Source organism: Coregonus lavaretus (genome assembly GCF_964263955.1).
Source record: "Coregonus lavaretus genome assembly, chromosome: 16".
Classification (NCBI taxonomy): domain Eukaryota; kingdom Metazoa; phylum Chordata; class Actinopteri; order Salmoniformes; family Salmonidae; genus Coregonus; species Coregonus lavaretus.
In genome coordinates, this window is record NC_140003.1 from 37,541,324 (window position 1) to 37,560,849 (window position 19,526).

The window sequence follows — 19,526 nt, forward strand, 5'->3', positions numbered from 1 at the left end:
ATCTCTCTCTCGCTCGCTTGCTCGCTGTATCTGTCTTTCGCGGTATCTCTCTCGCTGTATCTCTCTCTCTCGCTGTCTCGCTGTATCTCTCTCTCTCTCGCTGTATCTCTCTCTCTCTCTCGCTGTATCTCTCTCTCTCTCTCTCGCTGTAGCTCTCTCTCTCTCTCGCTGTATCTCTCTCTCTCTTGCTGTATCTCTCTCTCTCTGTCGCTGTATCTCTCTCTGTGTCTCTCTCTCGCTGTATCTCTCTCTGTGTCTCGTTGTATCTCTCTCTGTGTCTCTCTCTCTCGCTGTATCTCTGTCTCTCGCTGTATCTCTCTCTCGCTGTATCTCTCTCTCTCTCTCTCGCTGTATCTCTCTCTTCGCTGTATCTCTCTCTCTCGCTGTGTCTCTCTCTCTCGCTGTGTCTCTCTCTCGCTGTCACTGTCTCTCTCTCTCTCTCTCTGTGTCTCGCTGTATCTCTCTCTCGCTGTATCTCTCTCTCTCTCTCTCTCTCTCTCGCTGTATCTCTCTCTCGCTGTATCTCTCTCTCTCTCTCTCTCTCTCGCTGTATCTCTCTCTCTCTTTCGCTGTATCTCTCTCTCTTTCTCTCTCTCTCGCTGTATCTCTCTCTCGCTGTATCTCTCTCTCACTGTATCTCTCTCTCTCTCGCTGTATCTCTCTTCTCTCTTTCGCTGTATCTCTCTCTCTTTCTCTCTCTCGCTCGCTCGCTGTATCTGTCTTTCGCTGTATCTCTCTCGCTGTATCTCGCTGTCTCTCTCTCTCGCTGTCTCTCTCTCTCTCTCTCACTATCTTTCTCTCTCTCTCACTCGCTGTCTCTCTCGCTGTGTCTCTCTCGCGGTATCTCTCTCTCGCTCGCTTGCTCGCTGTATCTGTCTTTCGCTGTATCTCTCTCGCTATATCTCTCGCTGTATCTCTCTCTCTCGCTGTCTCTCTCTCTCGCTGTCTCTCTCTCTCTCTCGCTGTATCTCTCTCTCTCACTGTCTCTCTCTCTCTCTCGCTGTCTCTCTCTCAATCTCTCTCTCTCGCTGTATCTGTCTCTCGCTGTCTCTTTCTCAATGTCTCTCTCGCTGTATCTCTCTCTCGCGCTCTCTCTCTCCCGCTGTATCTATCTCTCGCTGTATCTATCTCTCTCTCTCGCTGTATCTCTCTTTCGCTGTATCTCTCTCTCTCTCTCTCTCGCTGTATCTCTCTCTCTCTCTCTCTCGCTGTATCTCTCTCTCTCTCTCGCTGTATCTCTCTCTCTCGCTGTATCTCTCTCTCTCTCTCGCTGTATCTCTCGCTGTCTCTCTCGCTGTCTCTCTCTCTCTCTCGCTGTCTCTCTCTCTCTCTCGCTGTATCTCTCTCTCGCTGTATCTCTCTCTCTCTCTCGCTGTCTCTCTCTCTCTCTCGCTGTATATCTCTCTCTCGCTGTATATATCTCTCTCTCGCTGTCTCTCTCTCTCGCTGTATCTCTCTCTCTCGCTGTCTCTGTATCTCTCTCTCTCTCTCTCTCGCTCGCTCGCTGTATCTGTCTTTCGCTGTATCTCTCTCGCTGTATCTGTCTCTCTCTCTCGCTGTATCTCTCGCTCTCTCTCACTGTATCTCTATCTCTCGCTGTAGCTATCTCTCTCTCGCTGTATCTATCTCGCTGTATCTCTCGCTGTATCGATCTCTCTCTCGCTGTATCTTTCTCTCTCTCGTTGTATCTCTCTCTCGCTGTATCTCTCTCTCTCTCTCGCTGTATCTCTCTCTCTCTCGCTGTATCTCTTTCGCTCTCTCTCTCTCTCTCTCTCTCTCTCTCTCTCTCTCTCTCTCTCTCTCTCTGTGTGTGTCAAATTCAAGCTGCTTTATTGGCATGAAAAACATTGTCAATATTGCCAAAGCAGCAATGTATACAATAATAAAATTATAAACAATAACAAATAATAATATAAGATGGTAGCAAATAATAATCAATATTAAATACAAAAATAATAACAAAATGGTAAGTCAATAGTAGAAATTTAATAAATATAAATATGGAAAATTAAACTATAATTAGCTTATAACTAAATAACGGGCATCTTCACCATTACATTAGTACTACAACTACCATCATCATTACTACCACTACTACCACCACCGTCATTAAACTGCCATCATTACCATTACCACCCATACCACTACTATTTGGAATGATAAACAACAATAATAATGGTAATAACTATAATAGCAATAACAATAATAATAAATGAGTTACTATTTACTATGCAGATGTTATTATTCAGTGTCCCTCAGGCAATGGCAGGCAAATACATATTTGTCTGCGAGAGGAGCCATTGCTCCTTCGCCCATGAGTATTTTTAGTTTTTCCTCTGGGTTTAAGAAGTTAAAATTTGGAATAAATGTAGTCATTTCTGTGAATAATGAATCTCTTTGTGAGGAATATTTATCACAGTAAAGGAGAAAGTGCATCTCTGTTTCTACCTCCCTTGTCGTGCAGTGACCACATATACGCTCCTCTTTGGGTAGCCATGTCTTTTTATGTCTGCCGGTTTCTATTGCCAATTGATGGTCACTCAGCCTGTACTTGGTAAGGATCTGTCTCTGCTTCGTATCTCTGACAGAGTAGAGATAATCAGCCAATTCATATTCTCTGTTTATGGTCAGATAGCAATTTAGTCGGCTTTGGGATTTTGTTTTGTTTTTCCAATGTTGTAAATATGAGTCCTTTGATTGGTTCATGATTTTGTTCATTGGAATTATTTATTTTGAAGCAGTGCTGGTGTCAGCTTGGTTGGTTAGGTCCAACACCAGCTGACTGAGAGGGCTCGTTTCTGGGCTGAGCTCTTGGGTTTGAAGTGCTTTAAATTGCAGACTTGAATTTGGACTTGAATTTAGATGTAGACAAAACATTTATGATCTTTTCTGTATTTTCATTACTACTGGAAAGCGGATCAGTTCTGCCCTACATGCATTAGTTGGTGTATTTCTCTGGACTTGTAGAATTTTCCGACCAGAATTCTGCATGTAGGGCTTCAATTGGATGTTTGTCCCACATTTTAAAGTCCAGTTTATTGAGTGGCCCCCAAACCTCACTTCCGTAAAGAGCTATTGGTAGGATTACACTGTCAAATATTTTGGTCCAAATTCTAATTGGGATGTTGATTTTGAATAAAAAAATGTTTTATTGCATACAATGCTCTGTTGGCTTTTTCTTTGAGTGCATTCACTGTCATATTAAAGTTTCCCGATGCAGATATGGTCAGACCAAGGTATGTGTAATTTTTAGGGTGTTCAATTATGGTGTTCAGGGTGAATTTGTGTTTCTGACATCAGTTTTTTCTGTCTCGCTGTATCTCTGTCTCTCTCTCGCTGTATCTATCTCTCTCTCTCTCTCTCTCGCTGTATCTCTCTCTCTCTCTCTCTCTCTCGCTGTATCTCTCTCTCGCTGTATCTCTCTCTCGCTGTATCTCTCTCTCTCTCTCGCTATCTCTCTCTCTCTCTCGCTGTCTCTCTCTCTCTCTCTCGCTGTCTCTCTCTCTCTCTCTCGCTGTCATCTCTCTCTCTCTCTCTCTCTCTCGCTGTCTCTGTCATGATATTTTATTTATTTTTATTTACTGCCAGGGCCCAATTATGGCAATATTGCTCTAGAATGTTAAGGTTCTGTTGAAGACCTTCTTTGGTTGGTGATAGAAGTACCAAGTCATCAGCATATAGCAGGTATTTTACCTCTGTGTCAAATAGTGAGTCCTGGGGCTGGAGAATGGTCCAACATGTCTGCTATTTCATTGATATAAATGTTGAAAAGATTTGGACTCAAACTGCAGCCTTGTCTCACACCTCGACGTTGTGAAAATAATTATGTTATTATTATTTACTTTTTTATTGCACACTTGTTTTCTGTGTACATACATTTTATTAAGTCAAACACCTTACCACCAAGCCCACTTTGGAGAATTTTGTAGAATAGCCGTTCGTGCCAAATAGAATCAAATGCTTTTTTAAAGTCAATAAAGCAAGCAAAGATTTTGCCCTCTTTTTTTTGGTGGACGTGTTTATTAATTAGTGTGTGTAAGGTGTATATATGGTCAGTAGTGCGATGGTTAGGGAGAAAGCCAATTTGACATTTACTTATTACATTTTCTTCTTGAAGAAAGGTTTGAATTCTTGAATTCAAAATGCTACAGAAAACCTTTCCCAAGTTGCTGTTTACGCAAATTCCCCTGTAATTATTGGTCTGATTTGTCTCCACTTTTGTGGATAGGGGAGATGAGCCCCTGGTTCCAGACATCAGGGAAGCAGCCAGAAGTTAAAACTATGTTGAACGATTTAAGCACAGCATTTTGCAACTCAGGTGTGCTGTTTTTCAGCATTTCATTTCTGATGTTATCTAGACCACAAGCCTTCTTTGATTTTATAGATTTGAGCTTTTCATTTAGTTGCTGTTGGGTTATTGGGTAATCTAATGGATTTTGGTTGTTTTTAATGACTGATTCAAGGATGTTCAATTTTTCTTGAATTTCTAATTGGTTCTGTTGTAAGTCTTTTTGTGGGATGTTTTTGTATAGATTATCAAAATAAGTTTTCCAAATTCCTTCATCTTGTATGGCTAATTATTGTGGCTTTGTCGTGCTTAAATTGTTCCACATGTCCCAGAACTGATTTTGGTCAATTGCACTTTCAATTTCATCAAGTGTCTTGTTGGTATAATTCAATTTCTTGCGTTTCAGTGTATGTTTATACTGTTTCAGAGTTTCAAAGTATTCATAGCGTAGATCTGGGATGTTTTGCGGCTTATGTATTTAATTTGACATTTGTCTTAGGTGTTTTCTAATTGTTTTACATTCGTTATCAAACAATTTTTCAGAAACATTTTGTTTTTTGTTTCTGATGTTGCATTTCTTTGGTTTTATCAAATTTGCTTTTGGAAAATGCAATGGATGTTTTGAGTAGCCGAATTGACACCTTCTTTATTGTTTTGATATTGTGAGTTATTGAAAAACTTTATAGAGTTCATTTCATTTGAGTTCAATGTTTCAATGAATCTCTCTGCACTGTTTTGAGCCCATCTGTACGATTGGTTCATGTTGTAGAGTTTATTGGGCTGTTTTTTTGAATGAATATTGCCGGTTAATTTCTTCAGAAACACGTTGATCTGACTGTGATCTGACAATGGTGTCTGTGGTCTGACAGTGAATGCACTAATGGAGGAGGGGTCAATGTCAGTGATGGCATAATCGACTACACTTGTCCCAAGAGCTGAGCAGTAAGTAAACTGACCTAAAGAGTCCCCTCTGATTCTACCATTAAGCATGTATAGGCCTAGGTCTCGACAGAGATGCACTAACTCCTTCCCATTTTTGTTCAGTATTTGGTCAGGACTGTTTCTATTATTTATAATGTACAAGGAGGGGTGTCCAAATATGTGGTGGTTACCTCCCGCATCAGTGTAGTCAGGCTCAGAACCTGTTCTTGCATTGAAATATCCACAAAGAAGCACTTTACCCTCTGCCTGAAATTGAATGATTTCTGCATGGAGATTATCAAAAAACTGATCATCATAATATGATGAATCTGAAGGAGGAGCATAAGCTGCACATATGTATACATCATTGTCACAATATATTGTACCTTTGTTAAGTTTTATCCAAATGTGATTAGTACCTTTTTTCATTTCATTCAGTGCTAAATCCTGCTTATGCCAAATGATGATTCCTCCTGAGTCTCGGCCCCGTTTAACATTTTTATGTTTGATTGATGGTAGTAAACTTTCTCTATGTCTCCACGACACCATGTTTCCAGTAGGATTATGATGTCCTGTCCCTTGATGTTTTTAATCAATTCTGGATTTGTTGTTTTATAACCAAAACGTGAAGAGTACAGGCCCTGGATATTCCAAGAGCTGATAGTTAATGATCTCATTTATAATAAGTGATATTCACTGGTTTGAGTAAAGTACATTGAAAAAAACAACAACAATAAAACAATAAAATAATAGTAATAAATATATATATACACACTCTCTCGCTGTGTCTCTCTCTCTCTCGCTGTGTCTCACTCTCTCGCTCTCGCTGTGTCGCTCTCGCTCTCGCTGTGTCTCTCTCTCTCTCTTGCTGTCTCTCTCTCTCTCTCTTGCTGTGTCTCTCTCTCTCTCTTTCTCTCTCTCTCGTTGTATCTGACTGTCTCTCTGTCTCTCGCTCGGTCTCTCGCTCTAGGAGGTAGTTCAGGCACGGCCATGTCTGCAGCAGTCCGAATGAGTACAGAGCTGAAGGAGGGACAACGCTGTGTCGTCATCCTGCCTGACTCCATCCGCAACTACATGTAAGCAACTAGAGAGGGAGAGAAGAGGGGGATGCATGGAGAGGGGAGGTTGAGTGGAAAATGGGGGTGGGGGGGGGGGGGGGGGTTAAATGTGTGGAGAAGGAGTATTGATATGCCAAGGGTTTTTAACAGGTTATGTAGTACCAGTGTTGTGAGCCTTGAGTATGACCGTTCTAACCACTACCCCCCCCCCCCCCCCCCCCCAGGTCTAAGTTCCTCAGTGACAAGTGGATGTGTGATAAGGGCTTCCTAAGCCTAGAGGACCTGATGGTATCCAAACCCTGGTGGTGGAACCTGACACTGCAGGGTCTGAACCTGTGTGCCCCTCTCACCGTGCTACCCTCCGTCAACATCAAGAAGACCATCAAGATCCTCAAGGAGAAGGCTTTTGACCAGGCACCTGTCGTTGACGAGTCCGGGTACGCCTTTTCCTGGTTACCATCGTCAGTGTCAATGTACCCTATAGTGTGACTGTTAACAAAACATTAGTCCCCTTAACAAGATGTCAATACAGACATTTTATTCATCGGTGTGTGTGTGTATATGTTCATGATAGTTTCCTTCACATGCAGTTCTGCGTGTATTCAGGTGTCATAATGCTAATTACCATATTCTCTGTCGGGTCTGTGTAGCATGATCCTAGGGATGGTTACCCTGGGCAACATGTTGTCTTCAGTGCTGGCTGGGAAGGTCAAAGCATCTGACCCTGTCTCCAACGTGCTCTACAAACAATTCAAACAGGTCAGTCCCCTTACCTACATGCTCAACAACATGCCACACTCTCACAAGAACACTTCAACTCAACTGTAAGCTCTTAAATAAAGTTCTCAAACTGAAGGTTATCACTGAGGAGAGCAGGGGTTGTCAACTACTATTTGAGAAGGTCCGGTCACAGATTTCCTAGGTGGCAAAGGTCGGGGAGGATATGGTGTTATCACTGAGGAGCGCAGGGGTGCTAATAATGGTGCCGGAGGGGATGGTTGGCGTTTTATGGACTCTTAACCAACCGTTTTATGGACTCTTAACCAACCATGCTATTTTGTGTGTTTTTTTCGCATTGTTTGTAACTTATTTTGTACATAATGTTGCTGCTACCGTCTCTTATGACCAAAAAGAGCTTCTGGACATTAGAACAGCGATTTACTCACCTTGAACTGGACAAATAATTGTTCTTTAATGAGTCGGACGAGAGGGATTTGCTCCAGACACCCGACAGGGCCCTCATCCCCGTCATTCGCAGTAGAAAGAAAAGGAGATATCGCGGAAGGAGATCGGGGTGCTTGGTAAGGAGCCGGCGATGAGTGGCTAATCTGCCTTTGCCATCGATACTATTGGCCAACTTACAATCGCTTGATAATAAAGTGGACGAACTACAGGCACATATATTCTACCAACGGGACATTTAAAAACTGTAATATCTTATGTTTCACAGAGTCGTGGCTGAACAAAGACATAAATAACATACAGTTGGCGGATTATACATTTACATTTACATTTTAGTCATTTAGCAGACGCTCTTATCCAGAGCGACTTACAGTTAGTGAGTGCATACATTTATTTTAATTTATTTTCATACTGGCCCCCCGTGGGAATCGAACCCACAACCCTGGCGTTGCAAACGCCATGCTCTACCAACTGAGCTACATCCCTGCCGGCCATTCCCTCCCCTACCCTGGACGACGCTGGGCCAATTGTGCGCCGCCCCATGGGTCTCCCTGTCGCGGCCGGCTACGACAGAGCCTGGATTCGAACCAGGATCTCTAGTGGCACAGCTAGCACTGCGATGCAGTGCCTTAGACCACTGCACCACTCGGAGATATACACTATTGGCAGGATAGAACAGCAGCCTCTGGTAAGACAAGGGTTGGTGGTCTATGTATATTTGTAAACAACAGCTGATGCACGATATCTAAGGAACTCTCAATGTTTTGCTCGCCTGAGGTAGGGTATCTCACGATAAGCTGTAGACCACACTATCTACCAAGAGAGTTTATCTATATTCTTCGTAGCTGTCTATTTACCACAACAAACCGATGCTGGCACTAAGACCGCACTGTATACAGCCATAAGCAAACAGGAAAACGCTCATCCAGAGGCGGCTCTCCTATTGGCCGGGGACTTTAATGCAGGGAAACTTACATCCGTTTTACCTCATTTCTACCAGCATGTTAAATGTGCAACCACAGGGAACAAAACTCTAGACCACCTTTACTCCACACACAGAGACGCGTACAAAGCTCTCCCTCGCTCTCCATTTGGCAAATCTGACCATAATTATATCCTCCTGATTCCTGCTTACAAGCAAAAACTAAAGCAGGAAGCACCAGTGACTCTGTCAATAAAAAAGTGGTCAGATGAAGCAGATGCTAAGCTACAGGACTGTTTTGCTAGCACAGACTGGAATATGTTCCGGGATTCTTCCGATGGCATTGAGGAGTACACCACATCAGTCACTGGCTTCATCAATAAGTGCATCGATGACGTCGTCCCCACAGTGACTGTACGTACATACCCCAACCAGAAGCCATGGATTACAGGCAACATCCGCACTGAGCTAAAGGGTAGAGCTGCCGCTTTCAAGGAGCGGGACTCTAACCCGGAAGCTTATAAGAATCCCGCTATGCCCTCCGACGAACCATCAAACAGGCAAAGTGTCAATACAGGACTAAGATTGAATTGTACTACACCGGCGCCGACACTCGTCGGATGTGGCAGGGCTTGCAAACTATTACAGACTACAAAGGGAAGCACAGCCGCGTGCTGCCCAGTGACACGAGCCTATCAGACGAGCTAAATTACTTCTATGCTCGCTTCGAGGCAAGTAACACTGAAACGTACAAGAGTGCATCAGCTGTTCCGGACGACTGTGTGATAACGTTCTCCGTAGCCGATGTGAGTAAGACCTTTAAACAGCTGATGCACTCTTGACCTTTGTACTCCGAGCGTGTGCTGACCAACTGGCAAGTGTCTTCACTGACATTTTCATCCTCTCCCTGTCTGAGTCTGTAATACCAACATGTTTCAAGCAGACCACCATAGTCCCTGTGCCGAAGAACACTAAGGTAACCTGCCTAAATGAATACCGACCCGTAGCACTCACGTCTGTAGCCATGAAGTGCTTTAAAAGGCTGGTCATGGCTCACATCAACACCATTATCGCAGAAACCCTTGACCCACTCCAATTTGCATACCGCCCCAACAGATTATGCAATCTCTATTGCGCTCCACACTGCCCTTTCACACCTGGACAAAAGGAACACCTATGTGAAAATGCTATTCATTGACTACAGCTCAGCGTTCAACACCATAGTGCCCTCAAAGCTCATCACTAAGCTAAGGACCCTGGGACTAAACACCTCCCTCTGCAACTGGATCCTGGACTTCCTGACGGGCCGCCCCCAGGTGGTAAGGGTAGGTAACAACACATCTGCCACGCTGATCCTCAACACGGGGGCCCCTCAGGGGTGCGTGCTCAGTCCCCTCCTGTACTCCCTGTTCACTCATGACTGCATGGCCAGGCACGACTCCAACACCATCATTTAAGTTTGCTGATGACACAACAGTGGTAGGCCTGATCACCGACAACGACGAGACAGCCTATAGGGAGGAGGTCAGAGACCTGGCCGTGTGGTGCCAGGACAACAACCTCTCCCTCAACGTGATCAAGACAAAGGAGATGATTGTGGACTACAGGAAAAAGAAGAGGACCGACCACGCCCCCATTCTCATCGACATTCTCAAAACCTGTTCCCCCTAAGGAGACTGAAAAGATTTGGCATGGGTCCTCAGATCCTCAAAAGGTTCTACAGCTGCACCATCGAGAGCATCCTGACTGGTTGCATCACTGCCTGGTATGGAAACTGCTCAGCCTCCGACCGCAAGGCACTACAGAGGGTAGAGCGTACGGCCCAGTACATCACTGGGGCCAAGCTTCCTGCCATCCAGAACCTCTATACCAGGTGGTGTCAAAGGAAGACCCTAAAAATTGTCAAAGACTCCAGCCACCCTAGTCATAGACTGTTCTCTGCTACCGCACAGCAAGCGGTACCGGAGCGCCAAGTCTAGGTCCAAGAGGCTTCTAAACAGCTTCTACCCCCAAGCATTGCCCCCGCCCCTTTTTACGCTGCTGCTACTCTCTGTTTATTATCTATGCATAGTCACTTTTATAAATAACTCTACCTACATGTACATATTACCTCGACTAACCGGTGCCCCCGCACATTTACTCGGTACCAGTACCCCCTGTATATAGCCTCGCTATTGTTATTTTTACTGCTACTCAGTACCAGTTTACCCCTCCCGCCGTTCTGGATCCGGACTGCAGTCCGCCTGTTGAATAGATTTGTCATTCCCATTTGTCCCACTCAGGTGCAACTGACAGATAACCTGGGAATGCTGTCCCGTATCCTGGAGACAGATCACTTTGCCTTGGTGGTGCATGAGCAGATCCAATGTAAGTTTACCCCTCCTTCCTCTACTCCTCTCTTCCATCGACATTTATCTTCCCATCTTTCTCTTTCTTTCTCTCACTCACACTTCCTTATCTCACCATTTCCCAACTATATTTTATTGCTCTATCTGTCCCTTTTCCACCACTGATAGTTACCTTTGTCAGACAGTAGAGAAGAACATTCCTAGCAACACCTGCTCTCTTCTGTTGACCCTGAACTGGCCCTCCTACAGGGTCAGGGGTCATCGATAATGTGCCCCCTGGTTCCTGTCCAGGTAACTGTGTCACCTGTCCGCTACCATAACAAACAACCGCCCGGCCAGAGGCAACGTGGCGGTTGTTTTCCCTGTCTCTCTCTCTCTGGTGTTTGTACCATGGTTCCCTATAAAGCTGATTAGCTTGCTCTCAGGCCATTTCGCATCAGCTTAACTTTAGGGGCTGTTTATCACTTTGGTCAGATAAGCCTGCATAAATAAAACATAAAACACAAGTCGTTACATAGCATACTTTGCTTTCTCACAGCCTTGGGAACACAAGGTGCAATGATGCAGTCCAATCGCCAGGCAGTTTTTCCCACTGTCAGTTTTGTGGTCTAGTAGACAAACAAGGTGTGTGTTGGGTGGCAAAGTCCACCGGTGGTGTTTAGGTGACTGTGTGCCTGGCAGTGCCTGGCCACCAGTAGAATGGTGCAATACCCAGACGTGTGTAAGGATAGACAAGAGGATTTAGCTTAATAGGCCATAATGCTTTTTGTCAGCCCACCACCACACCTTCACCAGAGGACAAATTCCCTTTCAACCTTTATTTTGTATATATTTTCATCAACTATCATTTACTGAGACATCCCTAGGGAAAAGTGTTTTCCTGACAATGTGCCCTGAGCAGGAAAAACTCTGTCCCCCAGCTATGACTAGGCACCCGTATGCTCCCTATCATAGTTTACTATGTTCATCCTATATTCAGTGTCCCTTGTCTAACAGCAATGGTCTCTTCGGAACCTGACTTTCATTGGGACCTAACCCTGTCTCTCGAAAACAGGAAGCTAGTTGCATAACTTATTGTAAACCGATATGGTTTGATTTGGTATAATTGCCAGCTATTGTATAATGCATTGCTTCATTCTTGGATAAAGAGCTTGGGAAGTTTTCAACTTCCTTTGTGGCAAACATTCCCATATGCAAAATTGAGAATATGTGTAATTGGAGAAGTATTTTGACATAATTTATGTCATCTCTTGCTTGCAGGACAAATTTCAGTGGTTCTACAACTCTTAATTCTCCTATTTTTCACAAACTTTCTCTTGCACCTAAAGTCTGTTCTCAATAGTACTAATACCCCTCTATCTATCTCGCTGTCTCTTTCTCTCCCTCTCTCTCTCTCTCTCTCTGTGTAGACATGGCGGATGGCTCCCCCTGTCTGAGGCGGATGGTGTTTGGGGTGGTGACAGCCATTGACCTACTCCACTACATCACCACGCGTGAGAGGCGGGGAAGCGCACGGGATCGCACGCTGTCGGAGTGCTCCATAACGTCCGAGTGCTCGCTGACCGAAGAGCTGTAACCACTTCCTGTTTCCTGTGCGGAGGAGGAAGTGACTGCCCGCGTGACACACCCTCCGAACAATGACAATGAAGAAGATGATGTAGACTTTTAGGAGTGGCAGAGGTTGTGGTTTAGTCTTAAAATAATTGTATATTATTTGCCACACTTCTTGGCTACAGCTGCTTTGTTATTTTTCTGTGATTATAATCATAATTTACTGTAGCCTATGCTGTGATGGAAGTAACGTAGCTGGTTTCTGATACATAGTTTTCCGCTAACTTTAAGGTATATTAATTACATTTTACAAACGGTGTGCAACTAGATGTTTCCATCTGTCTTGCCTCTTCATTATTGAAAGTAACTTTTACTTTCTTTTCTCTTTAAAAAGAATAGTGTTCCTCTGACTTTTCATTTTATTGCAGAGCATACTAAAACATTAGAATATACTCAGTAAATTTGAATCTTTCAGCTAAATAGTCATCATCTAGCTACCATTTTGTATTGCATTGAGATTTGTATGTAATGTGACTTTCATTTAATGGGGAACAACAAAACATTTCTGAAATTTGCTGTTCCCCTTTTAGAATTAAAAGCCCATCGTAGTTTTTCTTTGATACAAACAGTTACATTGCCATCTAGTGATGGCTAAAGACATAGCATGTGCCTAAAATGGTAATTTGGGTTCATCGATCTTAGTTGAATACCTATTCAGTATGGAAAAAATAGAGGCGTTACATTGACAACATTCAAAGAGAGAGGATGTCAATGAAGGGTACCTGTCTTTTGTTTGAAGGGTTTGGCTTTGAAGAGTAACCAAGCACACAGGTTAGGTCATGCCATGGATAGGTGAGTTTGGCACAAAACCAAACTGCAACCCAAACAGTATGACTTGTGTTGGGTCAATTTTTTTTATTGTATTGAAACAAGACGTATTGAATAAGGCTATATTGAATAGTTGGCTGGTTGAAAGTATTTAAAGTAGCCTAACAGTGCAGGTCTTTTATACAGACCTGTCTGGGGCAGGTTGTTTAAGTTGGGTTGTTTGACCTTTTTTTGCTACTTTTCTGTTCTGTTTGACTTAATGTTCAATCATGAATGTGTTATGTTATGTATGACCATGGACCCAGAGCTGTTATGATCTATTCAATAACTTCCACTTTAGCAGGGATGGATGTGTATGTAAATGACTTTAGTGTCATATTTGCGTGAGGTGGAGCGTGTTGTGATGCTGTTATGGTTATGAAAGTGATATTTGAACAATATTCCCTGTCTTTATTTCCACCCTGGCTCTGGGTTCAGCTGTTCATTTCATATTTCTCTTGATTTGTCGATTTCAGGTTATTTTGTGATGTAACTATTATTACTGGCTTCCATTAAAGTATTTTTTTCTCTTGAACAAGTTTCATGTTGTATTAGTCGTACTGTATGGGATCAGTGGCGACTAGTAATTCAGTGCAGGTGGGGCAGAGCTGCATACAAACGTTCTTATTTTTTTTGCTTTTTTGAGTAAGGCAGCTCCAAAATGCAGGTGTTTCAGCCTAGCTCAGTGCTTTCTGTGGTGGAGGGGCAGTCAGAGGAAAATGCAGAGCTTAGGGGTTGGTAATTTTCTCTAGTTGTGCCGTGATTGGCTCAGTGTTAATTCACTCATGTGGACAAGCACCTTTGGGTGCTGCCATAGATTTACAGTAGAAGTGCCCATCCAAGAAGGCTCAAGGTCATTGGCCACAGATAAAATGACGTCAAATCACGTTATATCTACTGTAGCTTTGATTGGACTGATCATGTCAACATAATTTCAAAATCTTAGCTAGCAAGCTAGACAAGCAGTCATCTTCATGAATCACATCGACAATCTACGGGCAAATCCTTTTCAATCCTTGTCATATGAAGAGAAACTATAGATAAAACTTATCGGACATCAACATTACCCAAGTTGGAAATCACTATTTTGCTTCCCCTGCTATTCGTTGGAGAGGGTGTGTGGTCCAAGTCTGGGTTTAAGGCTCTCTGTTCCAAGTTTAAAAGGATAAACATTCACACGCAACACCATGGTCCAGAAAAGGTTGAATACATTGGCCATGCTGTCAATCCAGCATGACTTCTGCCACGTTCAAAACAACTGGAAACTCTGAACTGGGAAATCTCAGACTCCAGTGAGTTCAAGACAACTGGGAACTCTGGGGGTAAAAAAAAACGAGCTCCGACTGGGAAAATACATTTTGAATGGTTATCCAACTGCCAAGTTGGGAACTCAGGCCTCCTTCTAGAGCTCCGACCTGAATATCACTGACGTCATGATTCAACCTGTTTATTTTTTTTTTCAGAGATCAAAGTTGTCTTGAAAGAACCATACATCCAGAGAATGCCAGACTTTGATGACAAAGTTTCATGACACAATTTGCCCACCTTCCTGTTCAAGTGAGCATAGCACAACGGTGAGTCCAAAAATGTATTGCATGCTGCTGCATAAATTATGTAATATGCCAGAGATACAGTATGTATACTGTAGCTAAGAAAGTAATACTAAGTGTATGTTGTGTAGTAGGTAAGCTGTTAGTAGCCCATGTGCCTCACCCTAATAATTGTGTCCCCTCATAACTTAGCCTACTGTTCTGACTTGGTGGTCCATGTAGCCTATAGCCTGTTTTAGAGAAATGTCATCGAAATATTGTAAGAGCTTTCATTGTCTGCTTATATGCCCCCATTATTTATCCTACGGTTCTGACTTGGTGTACAGGGAGAATACTGTTATAGTGCAATTAATGTATTGTTTAGTGTTGTGTTGTGTATTGGCTTTGCTGGCATGCATAAAACATTTTTTGTTTGTTTTGTTTGCCCCAACAAGATTTACATGCTAAAATCGCCACTGCACGGGATACACATAGTATACAGCGTCCAACGGAATGCTTACTTGCAGGTTCCTTCTCGACAATGTAACAAGAAATAATAAAATATAAGAATACGAACATAAAGTAAATGGCTCAGTAGAATATAATCAACATGTTAGCATCAGTATAATACAGGAAGGCACAATTTATAGTCCAATATTTACACATGTTTTGGGGAAGGGGGGGATGGGAATTGGGGTGCGCAGTATTTAGCAATCATAAGGGTCTGGTACCAGCAGAGGTGTGTGTGTGTGTGTGCTAATGTGTGAGAGTCAATGCAGGTGGTCAGTCCAGTTCAAGTGTTCAGCAGTCTGATGGCGTATAGATAGAAACTGTCTCTGAGCCTGTTGGTATCAGACCTCATGCTCCGAAACAGTCTGCCCGACGGTAAGGGAGTGAACAGCTCTTGGCTGGGGTGTGTGGGGTCCTTGATAATGCTGCAGGCCTTCCTCATGCACCGTTTCGAGTAGATGTCCTGGATGGGTGGGAGCACGGTCCCAGTGATGTCCTGGATGGGTGGGAGCACGGTCCCAGTGATGTACTGGGGCATCTTCACCACCCACTAGAGGAGGGCCTTGCGGTCGTGGACGGAGAAATTCCCGTACCAGGCCGTGATGCAACCTCGATGATGCAGCGGTATTATTTGGATAGGACCTGGGGTGGCATGCCGAATATCTTCAGAGGCCATAGGAAGTAGAGATGCTGTTGCACCCTCTTGACAAGAGAGGTGGTGTTGTTGGTCCATGTCAAGTCCTCAGTGATATGGAACTTAATACTCTACTGCAGTCCTGTTGATGTAGATCGGGGTATGTTCCCTCCTCTGCCTCCTGAAGTCAACAATCAACTCATTTGTTTTGCTGAGAGGCTGTTCTCCTGGCACCATAATGCCAGTTCCCATACCTCCTCCCTACAGGCTGACTCATGGTTGTTGGTTATCAGGCCTACAACCGTGGTGTCGTCAGCAAACTTGACGATGGAGTTGGTGTCGTGCAAAGCCACACAGTCGTGGGTGAACAGGGAGTACAGCAGAGGGCAGAGGAAACACCCCTGGGGGGCCCCTGGGTTAAGAGTCAGTGTGGAGGAGGTGTTGTTGCCAACCCTCACAGCCTGTGGTCTGCCCGTCAGGAAGTCCAGGATCCAGTTGCAGAGGTTGGTGTCCAGAACAAGGGCTCTGAGCTTTGTGTTGAGCTTGGAGGGAACGATAGTGTTGCATGCTGAACTGTAGTCAATGAACTGCATTCTCACGTACTGTAGGTGTTCCTCTTGTCCAGATGTGTTACGGGTTATGGCCATGTAAATAGTGATGGAAATAGCATCTTCCATGGATCTGTTGGAGCGGTAGGCAGATTGGAGTGGTTTCAGTGTGCCTGGTATGATGGCCTTGATGTGGGCCATGACCAGCCTCTCAAAGCACTTCATGATGACCAGGGTGAGTGTGACGGGGCGATAGTCATTTGGGCATGACACCTTGTTTTTCTTGGGCACTGGTACGATGGTGGTTTCCTAGAAGCAGGTGGGGACTACAGCCTAGGACAGGGACAGGTTGAAAATGTCAGAGAAGAAGCCCGACAGGTAGTCAGCACACACTCTGAGGACACGGCCAGGGATGCCATCTGGGCCGTCGGCCATCTGGGCCGTCGGCTTTGTGAGTATAAACTCTTTTGAGAGTTTTCCTCACGTCAGCCTCGGAGAGAGCGAAGGCACCTGGTCATCCAGAGCAATGAGAGTCTTCCTGGATGGCAGTGAACCCAGGGTGGTGCAGTGAGTTAGCGAGAGAGCTATTGTTCATATGTGTGGACATGTTTTCCTGTTTATCACAGTTTTGCATGTGGGTAGGAGGTGTTTATACATGTATTATGCTCATATTCCTATAGGAATAACACCCTTCTCCATGCACTGTAATTTACAAATTGATAAGAACTCTAGGTAAATTGGTAAGCTGTTTGGATAAGGCAATTATAAATATAACTGACAATTGTTTTGGATCTATTTTACCTTATGGATCGCTGGATGCCAATGTGAAACCAGTCATATGGCAGCAAACTGAAGCACAACAACCTACAGTATCAGCTTTTCCACAGTGAAGTTTATGAAATGCTGGCCTGAAATGTGGAGACCCAAGCTATAGGCTTCTGTAGCCATGCGCAAATGACAGTATAGTGCCAAACCTATCGAGTTGATTTATGATTTCTAGAATGTTTACAGTGCCTTGCAAAAGTATTCAGACCCTTTGGATTTCTTCACATTTTATTGTGTTACAAAGTGGGATTCAAAGGGATTTAATGTTCTTTTTTTCCAACAATCTACACAAAATAATTATACACAAATAATAATTCTATCTTTTGTTTGATAAATTAAAAATTCATAACTAAAATATAATCGTTGCAAAAGTATTCAGCCCCTTTGTTTAGACAAGCCTAAATTAGTTCAGGGGTACATTTTGGCTTAACAAATCACATAATAAGTTATATGGACTCACTCTGTGTGAAAAAATAGTGGTTGAAATTATTCTCAGTCCTCCATACACACAACATCCCTCAGTCAAGTATTGAATTTCAAGCACAGATTCAACTACAAAGACCAGGGAGCTTTTCGAAAGCCTCATAAAGAAGGGGAGTGATTGGTAGATGGGTAACAATAACAAATCAGACATCGAATATCTCTTTAAGCAGGGTCAAGTTAATAATTATTCTGTGGATTATACTATATTAAACCATCCAGACTCATTAAAGATACAGTCGTCCTTCTGAACTGAGCTGCAGGACAGGAATGAAACTGCTCAGGGATGTTACCATGAGGCCATTGATGATTTTAAAACAGCTACAGAGTTCAATGTCTGTGATGGTAGAAAACTGAGGATGGATCAACAACATTGTAATGACTACAATAGTGACCTAAATGATAGAGTTTTTTGGCCTAAATGCAAAGCCTTATGTTGGGGCAAATCCAAAACAGAACATAACTGAGTAACTGCCTCCTTATTTTCAAGCATGGTGGTGACTGCATCATGGTATAGGTATGCTTGACATCGGCAAATACTGGGGAGTCTTTCAGGATAAAAAGAAACGGGATGGAGCTAAACACAGGCAAAATTCTAGAGGAAAACCTGCTTCAGTCTGCTTTACACCAGAGACTGGAAGAGGAATTCACCTTTCAGCAGAGACAATAACCTACAACACAAGGCCAAAGCTGTAGATTTGCTTACCAAGAAGACCGTGAATGTTCCTGAGTGGCCAAGTTACAGTTTTGACTTAAATCTACTTGGAAAATCTATGGCAAGACTTGAAAATTGCTGTCTAGCCATGATCTCCAACATCTTGACAGAACTTGAAGAATTTTTAAAAGAACAATGTGCAAATATTGTACAATCAAGGTGTGCAAAGCTGTTAGAGACTTACCCAGAAAGACTCACAGCTGTAAACACTACCAAAGGTGTTTCTAACATGTAGTCACTCAGGGAGAAGAAAACGTATGCAAAAACAATATTTTAGTTATTTAATTTCTATTAATCTAAAAATAAAAACAATCTTCCACTTTGACATTACAGAGTATTTTGTGTAGATTGTTGACAAAAAATGACAATTAAATATATTTTAATCTCACTTTGTAACACAATAAAATGTGAAGAAATCCAAGGGGTCTGAATACTTTTGCAAGTCGTGGTCAAAAGTTTTGAGAATGAAACAAGTATTGGTCTTCACAAAGTTCGCTGCTTCAGTGTTATGAGATATCTTTGTCAGATGTTACTATGGTATATTGAAGTATAATTACAAGCATTCCATAAGTGTCAAAGGCGTTTATTGACAATGACATTAAGTTTATGCAAAGAGTCAATATTCTTTTTCAAGACCTCTGCAATCCACCCTGGCATGCTGTTAATTAACTTCTGGGTCACATCCTGACTGATGGCAGCCCATTCTTGCATAATCAATGCTTGGAGTTTGTCAGAATTTGTGGGTTTTTGTTTGTCCACCCGCCTCTTGAGGATCGACCACAAGTTCTCAATGGGATTAAGGTCTGGGGAGTTTCCTGGCCATGGACCCAGAATTTCGATGTTTTGTTCCCCGAGCCACTTAGTTATCACTTTTGCCTTATGGCAAGGCGCTCCATCATGCTGGAAAAGGCATTGGTCGTCACCAAACTGTTCTTGGATGGTTGGGAGAAGTTGCTCTCGGAGCATGTGTTGGTACCATTCTTTATTCATGGCTGTGTTCTTAGGCAAAATTGTGAGTGAGCCCACTCCCTTGGCTGAGAAGCAACCCCACACATGAATGGTCTCAGGATGCTTTACTGTTGGTAAGTCGCTCTGGATAAGAGCGTCTGCTAAATGACGTAAATGTAAATGTAAATGTTGGCATGACA

At 43.3% G+C, this 19,526-nt stretch overlaps 1 protein-coding gene across 3 annotated transcripts in view; it reads left to right on the forward strand.

The window, feature by feature from the left end:
- The window catches only part of LOC311144122 (cystathionine beta-synthase-like), a 52,674-nt gene extending 38,996 nt beyond the window's left edge, over positions 1–13,678 (forward strand). For all 3 annotated transcript variants that reach the window (XM_084180097.1, XM_084180098.1, XM_084180099.1), the window contains 5 exons: positions 6,180–6,285; positions 6,492–6,704; positions 6,918–7,026; positions 10,654–10,738; positions 12,129–13,678. In XM_084180097.1, coding sequence (XP_084036223.1) covers positions 6,180–6,285; positions 6,492–6,704; positions 6,918–7,026; positions 10,654–10,738; positions 12,129–12,295 — 680 coding nt within the window. In that variant the 3' untranslated portion in view covers positions 12,296–13,678. The remainder of the gene's footprint in view (positions 1–6,179; positions 6,286–6,491; positions 6,705–6,917; positions 7,027–10,653; positions 10,739–12,128) is intronic.
- Positions 13,679–19,526: the final 5,848 nt, after the last annotated feature.